The following is a 21,536-nucleotide window of genomic DNA, read 5'->3' on the forward strand; positions in this document are numbered from 1 at the left end:
TTGCAGAATTTTATTAATGATTACACTCTATTTTAACAACGAAGTTCTTGCAGAATTTTAATGATGATCACACTCTATGAGTGTTCTATTAACAGAAAAAAATAAGTAGAGCTTCTTAGAAAGAAACTAAATAATATTGTTAACTGAATAACATTATATTGTTGTATTTATTTTAATGTATACTAATTTTTGTTTTTATATTTTACAGATGGAATTTCTTGGTGCATCATACGTAAACGAGTTTAACGAAATTGATGAAATTTACCTGGGTGGTGTCATACAAGGCTTACACACTAAGGAGCGCGTGTTGGAGACTTGGTGGCGTATTATGGATAAGCAACGCCAAGGATTTCGTGGCAGTGAAAGGTATGATACCTTGCTATCAGCTCTTTTTAATTTTTACCATGATAATCAAGCACTTATATTGCAATATGCAATGTCTAGTGCTGACATTGTTGACTTATTTGTACACGGATTTTTCCGTGAGCAAATCATGTACCAGTGGGCACATGACAAATTCATTCATTTTAATTATTTTAATTGTGCACAAGGTGATAGGATAAATGCAGCAGAGGTAGCCGAATTTTGTAATTATGGATCGCGTTTTATTTTGGTTCATAATAATGTGATGCCATCTGTTGAAAATTCCGTAACCTCGGTCCACCAAGAAAGTCAACCCTTGGAAAACATACTTCAAGAAGAAGATTTTAATTTAATTGATGAAATTATTAATGAACAAATAGAAAATGAAGCAGCAGATGGTACACAAACAAATCAAAATTCCGCAGTTTTAGTAAATCCCGATGAGTTTGGAACATCTGATTATGTGGAGGCTTTATTAAACGAGTTATGTGAAAACGGACAAAATCCTGTGGATGTTGTAAATAATGAAGTAGAGGTATCAAGTGTACAATGTTCACGGGATACTCGTGGTTACGGAATGGGGTCTCCACAACCTAGTACTTCTGGTTACGTTTCTCCAAGTAAACGTAGCGGACATACAGATGTTCAAAATACAGGGGAAGGTAATTTCGAAGTAGTACGTGAAAGCAGAAAAAGTTTCACTAAGTTTAACTTGGTGGGACATGAAATTGCGGTAAGGCCAATGGGAAATGATGAAATTAGAAATCCTGCGGCCTATATTGAAAACCTAATGAACTTCGCATTGGATAATGTATTGAACAATGCGAGACCTAATGATTTTGTTGGAATGTACATTGATTCCTCCAATAGTAAGGATAAGAAAGCAGTGTATGTTCCATGGAGACGCCGCAAAGACATTTCTGCTAAGTCCGTTTTAGCTTCCATTACTAGAGTGTTAAATAGTAATGAAGACTTCCTTTTAGGTAATCATGTCCTCTTTCGATTTCATATAGTAAATTCGATGTTTGGTGCTGGAAGAACACGAGATAATAATTCCACACTAAACAAATATTTACCTTTAAATGAATTTTTAGTACAACATTTGGTTGAGCTCCCGGGAACCGATAATGATAAACTTTGCTTACCTAAAAGTATTGCTTGGGGTATAGCAAAGCATACCGAAACACATCAAAATTTGAGTCATTTAACAGATCCAACTAGAGATACATTAAAAGGTAGAGCAATTAAGCTTTGTACTGAGGCAGGTGTTAGCGTTAAAGGTGGTTGCGATTTTAATGACGTTGAATTGTTTCAGAAACATTTAGCTCCAAATTATCAAATTATTATTTATGAAAAAGTACCCGAAAGCAAACGTGAATTTAGAGTACGTTACCCGGAAACACAAGTACAAAGACCAGAGTTACAAGATGCAAAACCCATCTATATTTATTACGATCAAAGGGGACGTATTGGACATTTCCGTCCTATTCGTACAATAACGTCATTTCTAAGAAAAAAAAAGTATTGCTTGCACTGTTTAAAGGGATTTAAAGGTTTGAATCGTTATCATAAGTGTGAGTTAATGTGTTCAGCTTGCGAACATATGCATAAACTTGATGTTACGATGTATAAAATGAAATGCAATGCATGCAATAGATATTTTACTAGGGGTGAATGTTTCGACAATCATTTAAAAGGTAATAAAATTGGCAAGAATGTGTGTGAATATGTGAAAGTTTGCATCAACTGTAATGCACTCTATGATTTAAGATCACGTAAATCTGATCATACATGTGGTGAATACTTTTGCAGTACGTGTCGCGAACATGTACAGGAAGGTCACTCATGTTATGTGAAGAAAGTAAAACCTACTCATATCAAGAGGTTTCTTTATATTGTCTTTGACGTAGAAACCATGCTCAAACCGGAAAATGAGCGTGGGGAGCGGGAACACGTTGTTTGCTTGGTATGCGCTAGACATGTATGCCATAAATGTATGAATAACGGCATTGATGAAGCCTGCAGTACATGTGGTGATGAAAACGGTAACCGGTCGTTTTCTTTTAAAACCATTGATGAATTTATTACACATATTTTATTAGATAGACCCCTATTTAGTAAAGTATGCGTCATAAGTCATAATGGTAGTCGTTTTGATAGCATTTTCTGTTTGAGATCTCTCATTGAGTCCCAGCATATTATTCCAAAAACTTTAATTCAGGGTCAAAAGATTTTTAGTATTTCTATTCATAATAAAATCATTTTTAGAGATAGTTATTTGTTTGTTGGTGTAAAATTATCAAAATTACCTAAAACGTTAGGCCTTTCAGAAAATTTAAAGAAGGGAGATTTCCCATACTTGTTTAATACAGTAGAGAACCAAAATTATGTAGGACCATATCCGGAAATAGAGTACTATGATCCTGAATCGCGATCTGGTGAAGAAAGAAAGCGGTTGGAGGGATGGCACCAAGAACGGGTGCAATTGGGAGAGCAATTTAATTTGCAAAAGGAAATGCTGGAGTATTGTGAAAATGATGTGAGAATTCTCACAGAAGCTGTTATTAAATTTACTAATATCATAGAAGAGAAAACGGGTGGATTACAATGTTTTCTAGTATCGTCTACGATTGCAAGTTTAGCCATGTAAACATATCGTACATCATATCTTCCAGAAGAAAGTATTTCTGTTATACCACCTTTGGGGTACCATTATAAAACAAAAACCAGTGAGAAAGCAATGAAATGGCTAAAGTATATGGAACACCAAATGGGTATAGAAATCCAGCATGCTGGACGAAACGGAGAACAATCTTTTGGAAGGTATAATGTTGACGGATACAATGCAGAGCTTAATGCCGTGTTCGAATTTATGGGATGTTACTGGCATGCCTGTAAAACGTGTTATCCAAATAACCGTAATGCCATAATAGATAATGCACATGGTCCGTACAACACATTTGAAAAAAGGTACGAACATACGGAAATCCGGCGAAAATATTTCACAGAAATTCTAAAAATGAATTTGTATGAAATATGGGAGTGCTCTTGGGATAATAAAGTACGCACAGATGTAGATTTACAAAAGTTCCTTAAAGAACAATGTGATACTACTGCAGACTTTCTTATTCCTAAGAGTTGCTACAACGGAGGCCGTACTGAAGTATTTCGTTCTTATGTGAATTGTGCGGACGATGAATCCATTTTTTATTATGATATTACATCGTTATACCCCTACGTAATGGCAAGGAAACCTCTTCCGGTGGGGGCACCTAAGGTGCATAAGGGGCCGGTTTTCCCAGATGTGGGAAAAATTCATGGGATTGTAAAATGTACTGTATTGGCTCCTAAACAACTCTTTTTTCCCATCTTACCGTATGTAGCGCAAAGCCGATTAATATTTGGACTTTGTAGGCTATGTATGGAAGGAGAAACTATTGATAATTGCACACATAGTGATACTGAACGTGCATTAACTGGAACTTTTTGTTCACCAGAGCTTCACCGTGCTCTTGAAAACGGATATAAAATCGTCAAAATTTATGAAATATGGGAATTTGAACTCATGGGTTCTGAAGATCTGAATTCACCTAGTTTATTCCGGGACTATGTGAATACGTTTCTTCAGATGAAGCAGGAAGCTTCAGGCTATCCTGCTTGGTGTAAAACTGAAGAAGACAAAGATAAGTATATTGACGATTACTATGCTCACGAAGGCATAAAATTAAATAAAGATAATATTAGGACGAACCCTGGACTTAGACAATGCGCGAAGTTGTACCTCAATTCCTTATACGGAAAATGGGGACAGCGCACAGATATGACACAGTGTGTGATTATTGATAGTGGGACAGAGTTCCATAGGTACCTTGCTACACCGAGATATGAGGTTCATAGTGTTATTCCAGTTGGTGATGAACATCTTATTCTAACATATAAAGACTTGGAAACCGAAAATGTACCTTTAGAATTTTCCAATGTCGTCCTTGCTGGTTTTATTACTTCATGGGCCAGGCTACAATTATATGATTTACTTGTGACTGTAGGACCTGAAGACGTAATTTATTGTGACACAGACAGTATTATGTTTACGTGTAAAAAAGATAGGGAACCTCCGTTAAAGCTTGGAAGCTATTTGGGTGATCTCACTGATGAAATTGAAGAAGGGTGGGAGTTTGTAACGTTTATAGGCTTAGGGCCAAAAAATTATAGTATGCGGCTTAAAAATGCCGCAGGGGAATTTCGGAATATTTTCAAAATTCGGGGAATTACACTAAATGATAGGACCTCTCAAAGAATAAACTTTGAGAGTTTCTATGGATTAGTGACAGAAAATATTAATTGTACAATTATAGAAAATCCAAATAGCATTGTGCGAAAACAGGGCTTCACTATCTTTTCGCGTAAAGAGACAAAAACACACCAAGAGGTAAACAAAAAACGTAAACGTATTGACGATATACAAACTGACGAACCAATACCAAAGACAAAAAGTTTACCTCATGGATATGTACAATAATAATTTTAGCTTGGCTTATAAGTGATTCTTTTTATTTATTTATTTTTAACAGATCATTAGTAGAGTTTCACTATTTATTTATTTATTTATTCCATCGTTTGCTGTGCAAACTTATAAATTGTAAACCAAAGTATACATTTCATTCTAGTCATTCATTTATTCTAGTCATTCATTCATATTCTAGTCATTTCAAGCTTTAATATTTATTGTTTAACTTATTCTTAATTTATTTTTAATTTATGTTGTTAATTGTGTGAGTGAGTGTGTGTGTGTGAATGAGTGTATATAAAGTAAAGTATCTATTGTGTGCATTCAGTTTAATACAAGATGTTAAAGTTTCAACATCCATCAACCATTTTAATTGCTGGTCCTTCACGTGCAGGTAAAACATGTTTTGTAAATCGATTATTAAATGAACGTGATGAAATGTTTACTATGAAATTTAATGAAATTGTTTGGTGTTATGGTGCAGTCATACCAAATTTAGATGCAAGTTCAGAAATTCGATTTATAGAAGGTATTCCAGATATGAATAATTTTGAAATACAAGAAAATTCATTATTAATATTAGATGACTTAATGTCTGAAACCAATGGTGATGTTGCAAACTTATTTACAAAATATGCACATCATAAAAAATTAACAGTAATATTTATTGTTCAAAATTTATTTCCAAAAGGAAAACATGCTCGTGATATAAGTTTAAATGCACATTATATTATAGTATTTAAAAATCCTCGTGATAAATTACAAATACAATATTTAGCAAGACAAATTATGCCACGATATAGTAAACAAGTTGTGAATGTGTTCGAAGATGTAACACGTGAACCTCACACTTATTTGTTATTTGACTTAACTCAAAAAACAAATGATGCATTACGATTACGTACAAATATTTTTCCTAATGAAACACTGCATGTATATGCAAATGTAAAAGACAGTAATTCAGTCGTTTACGTTTAGTTTAGTTCAAGATGTTGAAGGTGAAACAACACTTTGATACTCTCCGTGCTTTGTGCAAATGCAAAAGCGCAAAGCGAAAACAAATTATACGACATGCATCTGGTGATTTAATACGTACTATTTCACAAGTTGCTAAAAACACAATAAAAGGAAACATTCCATTGAATTCGCGTCAGAAGCAACGTTTACGTAGACATAAAAAGATCTTGCGTGCTTTATCTGCACAACGTACAGCACTTAATAAGAAAAAGAAAATTTTATTACAGAAAGGTGGGGCATTTTTACCATTAATTTTAGGACCATTACTTGGTGCAGTAGCAAGTAGTTTGTTTGGAAGATAACTATGTCGGAATTTCGTAAAATGATATTAGTGCCTGAAAATGCAATGCAACAAATGCATGCGAATATAAAATCAATAGATTCACATCAATCGCGTTTAGATGAAGAAATGAATAGTATTTTACAACGTCGTAATCTTAGTATTGAAGAAAAATGGAAATTGTATCAGCAAGCATTACAACAATATTTAAATTATACTTCATCAGTTTCACAAAATCCAATTACATTACCTATTATTGAAAAAGATGTTCCTCAAACATCATCATCATTATTATCTCAAGAAGAAGAAAAAAATAATTCTATTTTACCCTTTGTATCAGACATTTTACAATCAGTACCAAAAACACAGCGAAGGAAAACAGATCTATTATTAAAACAGTTAACAAGTTCTGATAAAATTCATTGGGATCAATCAGGAACAGTACGTATTCAAGGAAAAATAATACCAGGTTCTAATATTATTGATTTAATAAATGATGTTGTTCGTACACGAAAATATTCAAGAAATCCTATAGGCATTCACGAATTTAAAATTTTATTGGATGATCTTAATGTACCACGTGAATTTATTTCTACTCCTATAGTGAAATCACATAGCAAAGTTAAAAAATCACAAAGTCCAACACTAGTAACAAATATTTTTAAAAACTGGAAAGAATATAAAATGTAAATAAAAATGGGAAAATTGTCAAAATTATATTATGATTATACGAATCCTGCTTCTTTATCAAGTATTAAAACATTACAAACAAAAACAAAATTATCAAAAAACAAAATTAAAAATTGGTTAGCATCTCAAGATGCATATACATTACATGCACCAGCACGTAAAGTGTTTGAACGTAAACAATATTATGTTAGTGCACCAAATGAAACATTACAAATGGATTTAGCAGATATGCAAAATATTGCCAAGTATAACAAAAATTATAAGTATATATTATGTTGTATCGATATTTTTTCACGGTATGCGTATTGTGTTCCCTTAAAAACAAAAACAGGTCCTGAAATGGCAAAAGCAATCAAAAAAATTTTAAAAAATTTTAAACTACCCGTGTTTAATGTACAAACGGATTTAGGTACAGAATTTTATAATCAACATGTAAAACGTTTATTTAAAGAATACGAAATTAATCATTATAGTGTACATTCAGAAATTAAATGTGCATTAACTGAACGTTTTATAAGGACATTAAAAGAAAAATTGTATCGTTATTTTACGGCTAAAAATACATACCGTTATATAGATGTCTTAGATCAATTTGTAAAAAATTATAATCATTCGTATCATAGTAGTATTAAAATGGCACCGGCAAATGTAAATTACTCTAATGTTGATCAAGTTTTGAATACGTTGTACGGTGATAAAACGAATAAAAACAAATTAACATGTAAATTTCACCCTGGTGATTATGTGCGTGTTAGTAAATATAAACATAAATTAGAAAAGGGATATTTACCAAAATGGTCACAAGAAATTTTTATTGTTGATAAATGTATTCCGACAAATCCTATTACATATAAATTAAAAGATTGGAATGATGAGGAAATTAAAGGAATATTTTACACAGAAGAATTACAAAAAGTAAATGTAAATTCAAACAAAACATTTTTAATTGAAAAAGTACTAAAACGAAAAAAAGATATGATGTATGTAAAGTGGTTGGGATATCCATCAAGTATGAATTCATGGATTAAAACAAATTCTGTTCAGTCTTCAAAATGAGTTCAATGATAGAACATGATTTCTATGTTACTCTTCCTTCAAATGCTAGTAGTGAAATTTTTACTGATAATACAACTTCTTCATTTATAGTAAAGTTAGCACAACCTATTCACTTAAGTGAAGGAGAATGGTATGTTGCATTAACACAACTTAATGTTCCTTTTAGTTTTTATAATGTAGGTAAAAATGAAAAAATTGTAATTGAAACCATCGTTAATGATGAACTTGAAATTGTAGATGTTGATATTACACCAGGATACTATACTTCTATTACATCCATTTTAGAAATGATTCCTGAAGAATTACGCATGTTAAAATATTATAAAAATAAAAATCAAGTTGGAATTAGACATTCTTTAAAATTAAAAGATTTTTGTGTTATTGGAATGACACGCGGATTGCAACATTTACTGGGATTTATAAATGAAAATACAACAGAGTTTACAGATGCTGTTTTTGTAAAACCAGTTAATGAAGATATTCCAAGCGTAACACGTGCAAAATTTCCATGCAATTTAGAATATAATATACCAAACGTTTTTAATGTTTGTGTTGATATTGTAAAACAACAAGAAAATATTGGACCAGTACTTCGTAAAGTTAGTGCTTATAATATTGAGCACGGAGATGTAAAATGTTTTCTATTTCACACACCACAATATGTTAAAGTTGTAAAATCTTATTTTAACACGATTGAAGTAAACTTAAAAGATGAGCACGGTTTAAAATTGCCATTTCAATTTGGAACTTCAAACTTAACACTTCACTTTAAACGAAAATGATTTCTGAAAGTATTGATGATAGTTTTTACATTACACTTGTATCAAACGCAAGTACTGATGTATATCCTACAAATAGTCCAACACATTTTATTAATCAACTAAAAAATAATATTCAATTATCAGAAACCGATTGGCATGTAGGATTAAGTGAATTACATGTTCCTTTAACATGTTATAATGTTAACGATGGAGAAAATGTTATGTGGTATAAAATAAAAAATGAAGAAGCACAAAAAGGTAAAATTGTAAGTGGATATTATCACTCTGCACATCATATTATTGATGAATTAAATAAAATATCAAAAGATATAAAATTTTCTTTATCAAATATTGTACAAGTAGATTGTAGTGATCGTGTTGAATATGCCTTATTATCAGCAACATTAGCAATGCAATTAGGACTTCGTCAACATAAAGATCTTGTTTTGTATAAACGTGGATTTAAACAACCGTATGTTGATATTGGATATCCTCATCAAATTTTTATTTATACTGATATCATACAATATCAGTTTCTAGGTGATACAAAAGCACCTTTATTACGTATTGCAACAACATCAAATGTAAAATACGGTAAAGTAAAAACATTAACATTTCAAGATATTCATTATCTACCACTTGCAAAGTTTTCATTTAACAGTATTGAAATACTATTAAAAGACCATGCAGGACGAAATTTGCCATTTCGTTCTGGGACACTAAGTGTTACACTTCATTTTAAGCGCTCTCCTAATAAAAAGTAATTAATTAATTACATTTTAAACATGAAATTTAGACGGCATTACGGACATGGTATCCCATACTTTTCAGGACCTGTATATCAACGTGGACATGGTATAGGTAGTTTCTTCCAAGGATTATTTCGTTTTGCATTACCATTTCTTAAACAGGGTGCAAAAACTTTAGGTCGACAAGCATTACAAACGGGAATACAAGTAGCGGGTGATGTATTAGAAGATAAACCATTTAAAGAATCTGTTCGTGCGCGTGTAAAAGAAGCTGGTGAAACATTAAAGACAAAAGCTGTTAACAAAGTTGGTCAGTTATTAACTGGAAGTGGTAAGAGACGGCCACGCAAGCGTAAAGCTCCTGCAATTGTTCGGTTTGGACCTCCAACTAAACGTAAGCGTACAAACAAAAGCAAAAGCAAAAGAAAAGTAAAAAGAAAAATAAGTCGTGTTACAGATATATTTTCATAATGGCACTACTTAATTCAAACAGTGTGGAATGCTGTACTAACGATTTCGATTTATTTAGTACTCCAATGACACAAACTGCAATTGAATCTTGCTTTAATGCTGAATACCGTCCAATTTCAACATTAAGTTCTGATGGACCTATTGAATTTTTTATTCCCGGTGAAACAGGAGAATTTATTCATACTGCATATCTTTATCTTTACGTACGTTGTAAAATTACAAAACCTGATGATACAGCATTAGCTGACACTGATGTTGTAGCACCAACAAATAATTTCCTACATTCATTATTTAGTCAAATTGACATTTCATTAAATGATAAATTAATTACTTCTTCATCAGGATTTTATCCTTATCGTGCGTACCTTGAAACATTATTAAATTATTCCCGTGATGCTTCTGATACACATTTGAAATTAGGTATGTGGTATAAAGATACCGCTAAACAATTTGATACCATAGGTAATGCTAATGTAGGTTTTCAACAACGTGCTAATTATATTAAAAATAGTAAATCGTTTGAAATGTATGGTCGTCTGTATACAGATATTGCTGGATTACCAAGAGCACTTGTAAATAAAGTAGGTCTTCGTATAAAATTACATCGTAGTAAAGATGCTTTTTGTTTATTATCTCCTGCAAATACTTCTTATAAAGTAAAACTTGAAGATGTTACTTTACATATACGTCGCATTGATGTTGCACCTCATTTGGCAATGGAAATCAATACTAATATGAATCATGAAACAGCAAAATATCCCCTTACAAGAGTACAAACAAGATCATATACTATTCCTGCAAACGTTAATTCATACAATCTTGATAATATTTTTCTGGGTAACGTACCTAAAGGTGTTGTTATCGGGTTTGTTTCCAATTCGGCATTTAATGGAAAATCTGAACTAAATCCATTTCATTTTCAACACTTTAACGTTAACAAACTGCAGCTACAAGTTGGATCAAAATCTTTTCCTCCCAGCCCCCTCACCCCCGATTTTCAAAACAATTTGTACCTTCTAAGTTACCATTCTCTGTTTTCCGGTACTGGTTTATATTATAAAGATGATGCACATACTATTACTCCTGAAGAATATCCACACGGCTATACTCTTTATGCATTTATTCTATCACCTACAGCAACATTAGATGATTGTACGTGGGACCTTGTGCGTGATGCACCTGTAAATATTAAAGTTTCCTTTTCTCAAAATTTAACTGAGCCTATAAAATGTATTGTGTACGCTCAGTTTGATTCTTTAATTCAAATTGATAAAGATAGAAATATATATACTGATAATACTTTTTAAAAGTATCATTTTAATAAAAGAAGTATAACTGTTCACTTCTAAGCATATGAATTACATGTGTCCTACTGGTACAAAGTGTGTTAAACATTGTATATTGTAATATTTTTGCTTGATTATTCAAAGAGTTGCAAGGTATCATACTATGAAGTTTGTCAAAAGTATTTTTTATGCGTTAGCACCATTCATCGTTATTGGAAAAGTTATAAAAAACTCTGTCATGAATATTTTAAACATGTTATTTCGTTTTATGAGAATATTCCATATACTCCACTAGGTCTTCCAACATATACGCGTATAAAGTGAAGTGAAGTGATGTGAATTTAAAAAACAAAAGTTATGTACACGGATGATTTAATAAAAGTGTTACTTCGTGATAAAGTTACTGGTGCAAATGTGCATGGCATTTATCCTATTGATAGAATACCAAAAACTGTGCAACCACCGGCTGGACTTATTATAAATTTAAGCAATTCATCTTCAGGTGGCACACATTGGGTGTGTGTATTCATTGATGAAAATCAAAGAGGATACTACTTCGATAGCCTAGCATTACCATTTCCAAAAGAAATAAAAACTTTTTTAAATAAAAATTGTAAAATATATTTTACAAATAGTTCCGCATATCAAGATGATAATTCAATCTTGTGTGGACAATTTGTGTTGTACTTTTTGCATCATATTGTACGAAAGAAAAGCTTTAACGAATGTTTAAATTTGTTCAAAAAAAATAATCTTAAACAAAATGATAAAATTGTATTCAATCATGTAACCAATATAATGAAAAAGAAAAAACAAGTAGATTAGTTTAATAAAAATTTTTTATTTACAATTGAAAATCTTGTATTTTTATTCACAAGAACATATCATATCCTTTTTACAACTTTGCAAATGCATTAGTTAATGTTATAGTACGTTGAAACTTCCACCAATAACATAACTGTTGTGCATTACGAAATGCACATCCTGATTTTTTCTCAAGTTTAATATTTTGTTCATGAAAAGCACAATAATCATTAAATACATTTGCATGCATTGTGTTTAATGGTGGACACTGTTTACTTTCCAAATCAATAACATTAGCTAGTGCAAAAATATTTTTAATCCAAAGTGTTTTTTCTGCACCTTTACAATAAAAGGTTGCATCTTGTTTACAAAGTTGATATATAAGGTTACGTATGTGTGATACAGTATAACCGCATTTATCATTCCAAGTTAGTCCATGTAAGTTTAATGTTAACCATTCAATTTGTTTTTGACAACCTAATGGAAGTATATTGTATTCTACTGGTGATTTTATTAAACAATGCAAATTTACTGTATCATCACACGCAGTTAAACAAAATTCACGTATAATAAATTCATGATTTGAAATCTTAAAACCTTGTATGTCAATAATGTATTCATTAACACATGGTGAAATTTTATGTTTACGTTCTAAGAAAAATGGTATAATTTGTCCAACAAATTCAGTGTTCTTTAAACAATCACGCGTTTTGCGTATAAAGTTTATACTTGAAATTTCACTATGGTGTTCTTCAAACACTTCATATAAATCAATAACAGTTATGTCGTTGGATAAATATCCTACAGCAAAAGTTCCAATATCATCGTGAAATAAACATTGATGTTCAAGATGCAGCAAGCAATGTTCACAAGAAATATTATTATTAAAGCGTAAGTATGCACTTATAGTTTTTAAAACACAAACTTCACTAATATGTTCTTCACTACATGATACACAAAAATTATTTTCGAAATACATTATGTTCATTACGTTTTCTTAACACACTTCACTATAGTCGTTCGATCTGTCTTTTTCAAGCAAAATACTTAAAAGTTCTTTGCGTACATTCACATCCACTGATAGTTCACCAAATGTAATATTAAAATAATCTCTTGTTAATGTTGTAATAACTGTATGTGTTTCTGCATAAATATCAAATAATTCCTCCTGTACACGAGGATTCACTAACACAGACCAAACACGAATGTCTAAAACGTCTTCATTACAATAAAAACATTCATGCGACCATTCACATGTATCATGCCAATAACATGCATAGCATATTAAATAATCATTTGGTTTCCATTTTGCAATGCAGTCTCTTACACAGTTCACATCCACATAATTAACACCACATTCACAGTTCCAACTTAATTCTGATAAATCAGGTGAACATGGCGGCGTATCCACATTTGATACCACTTCGTCATTTGATTCCGCTTTAAAATGTGAATTATCTAGCGAAAATTCATACACTTCATTATTTATTCCATCCTCACTATCACTTGTATAAACTTTTATATTGTCGTTTTCATATCTTTCTAATTCATGTTCATCAAATGTACAATCTGGAGAATCTGGATATTCACTCTCAGCGTCTAACTTATGCTTCACATCAACGTCTTCTACAAACTGACGGTTCTCCATCGCTAACAAAACTATACATGCCTATTTTTTAAAACCAATATTTAAATAAAAATTTCAAATGACGTCACGCGCTCGCGCCCGCGCACGCGGGTATTTTCCGTTCGCGCCCCCGCGCCTTCCCGCGCCGCGTCCGCGTTTCCGCCGCCGCCGGGTTAAAAACTCTTTTTATAACAATCCGCTATTGTTCAGCACCTAAATTAATATTCTTTAACGCATACAGCTGCGAGGTTTCTCTTTACATACATCTGCAAAAAATTGTATAGTTCTATTATTTCTTTATACCCTTGTTCAATGATTTTCCCAAGATTTTTCTTTTATTATTCTTTATAACAAGTTAGCATTGTTCAACAAGTTTCCAAGGTTTCTCTTTTATTATTCTCTTTTGTGTCAGTACTATACATACAATAGTACTACAGCCATTACCTGTCATCATATGTCATTTAAACAATAGTGTATTTCTATACAACTATACTCTCTACCCATTGTCTCCGGGCGCCCCGCTGGTACTTCATTATTACGAATACAATAGTATTTGTCGGCAATCCTTTGTTCTATTACCTCACACGTTGGATAGATCCAGGACCAAGTACTACTGCGCTTTCTCAGATTTACAAAGCAGGCAAACTATTGGCATTCTGTTATGAGGTGCGATCGTGACGAAAGTAATAAATGTGTTGAGTGTATCGCTAGAGACAGTGTCCTATGTTCCAAGGTGATGATGCCCTACAAAACTTAGGCTAAATCACATCGACAAAGAGGATTCGCGGTTATAAGATTCAGGAACAGATCCAATCGAACATTAAACTGGATTGTTGCTCAGAACCGTCGTTGAACTGAGGTTCAAATGAAGGTGGAATCTACCAGCAATACGTACAGCCTATGCTGACAATCACAGTCCACCGTCAGTTACAAGACATATAGCAGCTGATAAAGGACCATGATCTTTAGAACAACGCCAATGGTGCTAAGAACATGCAATATGTACTGCTGATGCCAGGAAACTTGTGATATGATCAAACGAGTCATTTTTGACTTATTTCAAACGGGTAATGAAATGTGTGATGGAATCTCAAGCACGCGTACGACTTGCAATGTGTCTATTCTACAGTGAACTATGGTGGCAACTTTGTGATGCTGTAGACCTCAATATTCTGATTTTCGATGGGTCCTGTATTGTTGCTTACCGGTCAAGTTACTGTTTCTAATTATGTCGCTATTTTAAAGGATTGTGTGTAGCCTATGTTTCCAGAAATTGTTTCCGGGAAATTACGCCATATTTCAGGATTACAATGAACCCACTCACCTACCTGGAGCTGTTCCAGCGTGGGTTGAGGAACATCAGGAAAAAGTTGAACACTTCCTGAGTCCTGTTAAATCTCCGTACTCAACAATAAATAAAATCTACGGACCGTTTGAGAGACACAAATTTCGCTTCAAACTTTCGTCAGAACCAAGTGATGCGCTGCACGTGAAATAATATAATACTCCACTTGCTACCATTCTCGACCTCTCTGACACCATTCCATCTCGTCTGGCGAACGGTGATCCGACGCCATAATAACCTCGTACATTGCAATTTATTTACTTTCTACATTAAGTTGATAAGTATCTTTATATTATGGAACATCATAAGACATAAATCTAAGTGCAAAGCTAAATAAGAAGTGATACGTACCAAACTATGTTCGGGATGCAAATTGTACCGTGAAGCAACTGATATCGAAATTCTTTTACATATAATTGAAGTTAAACAGAAATATCTCGATAATATTTTGCATAAATAAATAATAAGTATACAAGAGTATATACTTATTTCTTAAAATTAAAAAAGTAACAGTTTCAATAACTTAACGTCTGATGAAGATAACGTTAATTACTGAAACTGTTAAGACTTACTTTAATTCAAATAAATCATTATATAATCTGGCCAGAAAAGCATTAATTTATGTAAGTAATAGTTACAGAGTGAAGATGGATGAAAATACTATTGCAATTAATAAAACTCAAACAAAGTCAAACCCAAAATGATATTGAGATATGGTTCCCGAACATAAAAACCAAAAATATTATTCTAATTATTACTATCTTTTACGATACTATGACATATTTGTCATCAATTTTGGAATTAGAGAATACACTAAAACAACCAAAGAAAGTAGGGACGTTTCTCAAGAGTGTACTATGAAAATAAAAATGAGAAATGTCTGTGTGCAAGTGACAGCAAGTTCTACTTGGATCGACTCACAACAGAGAACCTATTATGAGCATTTTGCAATGAACTATGAAAAAAATGAAATGAAATCTTTGAGTTTTACGTCCCACGCTTATGCCGGTTAGACTAAAGGAGACGGTGATGATGAGGAATGAATGAAATGGTGGAATGAAGAAAGTGGGAGGAAACGGGAGAACCCCGAGAAAACCCACACACACGGTGTTTGCCCACCACAAAGTTCACTTGGCGGGGGCTGGGATCGAACCCGGGACCCCAAGCACCAGAGGTGAACGCTCTACCACTGAGCCACCGCTGCCCCTGCAATGAACTATGCTATGACCCATCATCCTCTACTGTTCTTCCAGATCTCAACCTGCTCAGTTTTCAGTTTTCTACGTGTACATCCTTGAGACAACGTAATGTAATCTCCTAGTAGAAATGGATTGCTATCAAAGATATCTTCTACATTTTAAATGATTTTACTACCAATTGATAAGGGATGCAGAAAAATACTTCGGGACGAATAAACCTTACAGAAATCAGTTAAAATTGTTTCTTCTGTCAGTTTGGAAGCAACTAACATTGAGTTCTATTCCTTATGGCAAAGATCGCCCGCAAAGCACGCTTTCGCAGACCATCCATTTAATTTGGTGAGATTTTTTTCCTGGACTTCCTTTAGGCACACTATGCTAATATCAGGGTTTGTCTTGTAAATGTATATTTACATCAATTTCTTCCTATTTCTTTCTTAGGGTGGTTGCCAGATAATTCCACAAATATATATATAATAAGAAAACATAATATTCCTAAAATCAAAATCTAGGAACATTGCATATGTATATCATGAGATGGACATTTTGTGTGTGCAAAAACTTTCGAATTAATTTTTTATATAAAGACAATTATAGCTTAAACTAGAATTCAACATGTTTCTATAGACTCTCAGTATCACATATCACGAGTGTGCCGGGAAATAGTGAAGATAAATTGTTTTGGGCACTGTTGTGTTGGGATGAATTAGCGCATATGATAACCGTTTATGCACACATGAATACTAGGAAATTCTGGAGTTGACAATGAGTTTACAGTGGCCTAATGGAAATATGATCCCATTATTTAAACGTATTGAGCGTGTAAGGGATGAGTAGAATTGACGGTTCGAGCTCGATGCTCTCCACAAACTGATGTTGAAGGAATTCATGAATACTAAGTATCCTATCTGCGCTGTATAATATTATTTAAAACAATACCTGTCACCATAATCATAACGTTGAGTGGGGAATAAAATATTACAATGTTAAAAGTAACGTGTGTAGAGTCGCCATCCACTCTTCCTCCAGGTTGAATACAGAGTAAACAGACGCTAGCAGACGTAGTGCAGAGAACTAGTATCACCTGAAGTATCATTATGTGCAACAAATTACAAAATATTTAATTGCCGTCCCACATATTCTATTTTATTTATTGACAGAGTCAACAAGTTTCTTGTTCATTTAAGGGGTCGGGTTAAATTCCAAAGTTGGGCGTCCGTTTACAGCAAAATTTTTAAAATTTACAGGAAAGATACGGATAATTTGATCGTTTGTGTGCTTCATAATGTATAAGAGTCTCCAAAAATCTGTTTATTTGTTATATATAAGCGGTTATAAACATGGAACTATATGGCGAGCGGAGGGAACTACTTGGCGCAAGGTAACCGAACAGTTGTATTGTGGGAAAGAAACGAGCATTTATGTTATCAACATGGCGAATGTACAAGGGCAATAAACTAACAGTTTTAACATTTGTGAAGCAATACGTTGATAACGAGAAAAATCTTTTAAAAGTTTGTGAATAGCACGGATTAATGAACCTAACAACAAATTGCAGAAAGTGTGGAAAGGAGATAACCGCGAAAAAACGTGCCGAAACCGGACGCCCAACTTCGGAATAAATGCCAAGGGGTCTATATGTTTTGTCAATGCAAAGATCTAACGATCAAGCCACAAGTAGAAAAGTACTCACGCTGAGTATATCTCTAATTGTTCTTTTATACTAATTTTAGGCTCTTAAATCATTTTTCCTCATGACGTCACAAAGTAGTTTCATTGGATTCATCATCCTAAAATTCAATTTAAAAACACCGTTAAAAAAATGTATTCAAATTTGGGCAGTTTTACCATTGCATAAGAGGTACTTCGAAGTTCCCAAATTTCAGGTCACTTTTCTTTTAAGTTCATTGACGTATATATTTTAAATATAATTGCATTTTGTGCAATATTCTCAAATTACAACAAAAGTCACAATTAGAAATTTATCAAAATGTGGATACTTTTATTAGTAAGCTGGTCGTTAGTTCTTTTGAAACAAAATGTATAAAATACCCAGAAGTTAGAACAAGGAGGTACAACCTAGTATATAATATTTATATATTTTCAGAGATTATTAGAAGGAAATTGAGAGAGAACTTACTAATAAATCCACTGTCGTCATAAATACCAGTAAGCGCTAGCCTTGCACTTCTCATCAGAGGTGAAATATGGAACTTTTTGAATCGGATGTATGTCTTGTCGTTCTTCTTAAATGCCTCGCCATCCACAACCATGGTTCCTGATATTTCATCTAAATAAAAACAAGAAATAAAGTCAATTATATCGAAACTTTAAGTTGTCACTGAAGTTTACTGTTGTAATACGAACGGTGTTTCTTTCAGAAACAATGTTCCGAGGGGAAGGGCACACTTAGTATTCCGGGGGGGGGGCTCTGCTGGTAGTAGCCTATTTATAATTATATTACAGATGTATTATTTTGGTCTTCTCCGGGGGGGCTCTCTCAGAGCTCCGGGGGAAGGAGTCCCACCCCCAAAAAAATCGTGTCTGGAAGAAACTGAATAGGAAGGTCCTTGTTCTAAGCAATGAGGACCAATATGGGAAAAGAAAAGAAAATGAGATGAAATCTTTCAGTTTAACGTCCCATGTTTGTGCTCTTTAGGTTAAGGTGGACAACGATTAAAACAACTGAATGATGATGGAAGAATTGGTGGAATGATAATGTAGGAGGATAGGGAATACCCGAGAAAATCCACGTACATGATGTTGTCCACCACAAACTTACTTGGCTTGAGATCGAACCAAGAACCCCACGTACCAAAGCTAAGCTTTACCACTGAGCCACCGCGCCCCGAAGACCAATATGTGAAGCTCCTCCTAAAATCTACTGACATACATTCCCAAGGGAAAAAAAAATACTCCTTTTTAAATTACGCGTATTTCACGAATTAGATCTCTTTCTCCATCCTCACCTGGATATAACGAACTTTAATATGCATTTCTCTTCTTCAGTATAAATTATACATTTTCAAATATATATATATATATTGCTGCCACATTAATGTTTTTTTTTTTTTTTTTTTTTTTGCGAGAGACATGTGTCTAGAGATTTACTAAGACCATGATAATGAACCAAACAGAATAAAAACCATGCATAGTCACAGAATTATCATGAACAAGTTGTAGTGTTATTTATACAATAATGTAGTAACTCAGTATGTAGGCTCTTATTTTTATTTAATTACTTATTTTACATCTTTTAATTTGTTTTACTTGAATTGTTTTTAGAATATTCTCTTAAATTATTACTGTTATTATTAGAAAAGTTTTATATATATAAGAATACATAAATGAATATAATTTAAATGAAATGTTACCTTTCGAGTTGCGGTCATCTGTGAAGAAAGTGATTAAGATCTATTATTTTACTGATTATAAATAAAATAAAAGAATGATATCATTAGTGTTCGTGGAAATTTTAACATTAACATTAAGAAGAAAAGGTGAGAGTTGGTTTAAAATTACATGACTTGTATGCAGGGTATGCCAAAAGAACCATTACAATTACATACAAATGACGCCACGATAACCACAAAAGCAGTGGCGCAAATCTGTTGGGGGGACGGGAAGACCGTTATTTTTTCTTTTTTTTTAAGCGATGTCCAAAATATTTATAAAGTTGAAAAACAATGCTGTGGAGGATCAGGGGAGCAGATTTGTCTTCAGCGTTAGGACTTGAGGGTTATTCTGGGAGGAGATGAGACTCATATTATGGTAGGTGAACCTGATTTCTGAGGTGAACCTGTTGTATATTAAATATCAAACGATGTAGATGAGGTGGCAGTCGAACACAAATCATCATATTTCTAACTAAGAAACAGATTTCAAATCGGATTATTAAGGGTACAGTCTCCCCCAGTTCCAAGATTGAGGGGGACATGTTCCCCTCATCCCCCGGGATTTGCGCCAGTGCACAACAGCGTCCTCGGTTCACTGTATTAATAGTATATCGTCTAATTCATTAAATAAGTAAAATGCAATGATGCCCTAAAGAAAAAATAATTCATGCACCCCTGAGACAACAATATGGTCAAAAGAATTGTAAACATGGTACAAACGTTGGTGTGTTGTCAAACGTGGAAAATATAAACAGAGAAGAAACAACTGGAACGCATGATCGGTTTACAGATAGGCTGCAACTCATGCTGAAAAATTGTTACATGGCAGATGCCACTACGACAGCTATGCATGTATGGAAGCAACAAACAGAAGATAACAGTATGCCGTTATGTCCAACAGCTGACAGTGCACGATTATCAGTTAATGGAATAACAGGGTGTGAGTTCGACACTGAAGCATGGAAACGAATGTGGACTTGTCTATCTCGACGATTCAATGGCATCTGCTGAGTTGTGACGTGCATATCTTTACATTGTCTTCCGTAGATCAAGAACCATCAAAAATGCCTGTGTGTACATTCGGTGCGTGAACAGTTCGTTGGGCAAGCTCAGTAGTAGATGATCATATTTTCGATCAAGTCTCACTTTAAACGAGAGATGCAAATAAGCACTCGCCCACTCGCCCGGGGCGAATGGTTCATCGGTGCGGGCGAGTATTTAATTTCATACCGAAGGTAAGTAAATGATTTCTACTGTGGACTAGTAGCATTTTTCTTGGGCTAGTAAAATGTTGCTTATGTGCATCCCTGCTATAAACTGTAATTCAGATAAATCCGTTTACGTGCTATCATAGTCTGTACAGTTCCAAATGCATTGTTGAGTGTCATAGCAGACGAGTGATAGGTTTGATGAGATGTATAGAGCCATTGCCCAGACAGCAATTTAAACTTGCTGCAAGGTTGCACCAAGCTTGCCGTTGTAGGTCAATTAACTTGCCGCAAGCTTTACTATGCAAGCCAATTTACTTGCTGCAAGCTTGTGGCAAGCTAGTTAGTTACATCAGGGCAAGGATTGCTGCAAGATTGTCTTCATAAGTTAAACGCAAGTTAAATTATCTCAAACCCAAGCCAACTATGAGAGAAACTATTCAATGGCAAGCCTGATTAAGCTAAATACAAGCGAAGGACACACCAAACAAGCGTTATGTAAGCTTGCGGCAAGCGAATTTTGATAAAACATAAAACAGTAAGAAATCCATGCCACAATCCTTAAGTACGGTACTTCAAAAATATCTATGACATCTCAGCGTGTCGAATAATTGCAGCAGAACCACAACCGTGAAAACATCCCCAATATTAGTCGCGAGAACTTGAAATTTCTACCTTTTTATATAAAAACAGAAAAAATATTTAAGATTTAAACACAGCATTCAGATAAAGTTTATACAGCAAGTTAAACTTTAAGTTCATATTAAAATATCTGCAA

At 33.5% G+C, this 21,536-nt stretch overlaps 1 protein-coding gene across 1 annotated transcript in view; it reads right to left on the minus strand.

Moving 5' to 3' along the window:
• Positions 1–21,536, minus strand: part of LOC145691974 (protein takeout-like) — a 103,805-nt gene that overhangs the window by 7,468 nt on the left and 74,801 nt on the right. The window contains exon 5 of the mRNA XM_081767273.1: positions 18,296–18,445. Coding sequence (XP_081623399.1) covers positions 18,296–18,445 — 150 coding nt within the window. The remainder of the gene's footprint in view (positions 1–18,295; positions 18,446–21,536) is intronic.

This window comes from Thermobia domestica, chromosome 8 (assembly GCF_964235325.1).
Source record: "Thermobia domestica chromosome 8, izTheDome1.hap1.1, whole genome shotgun sequence".
NCBI lineage: Eukaryota > Metazoa > Arthropoda > Insecta > Zygentoma > Lepismatidae > Thermobia > Thermobia domestica.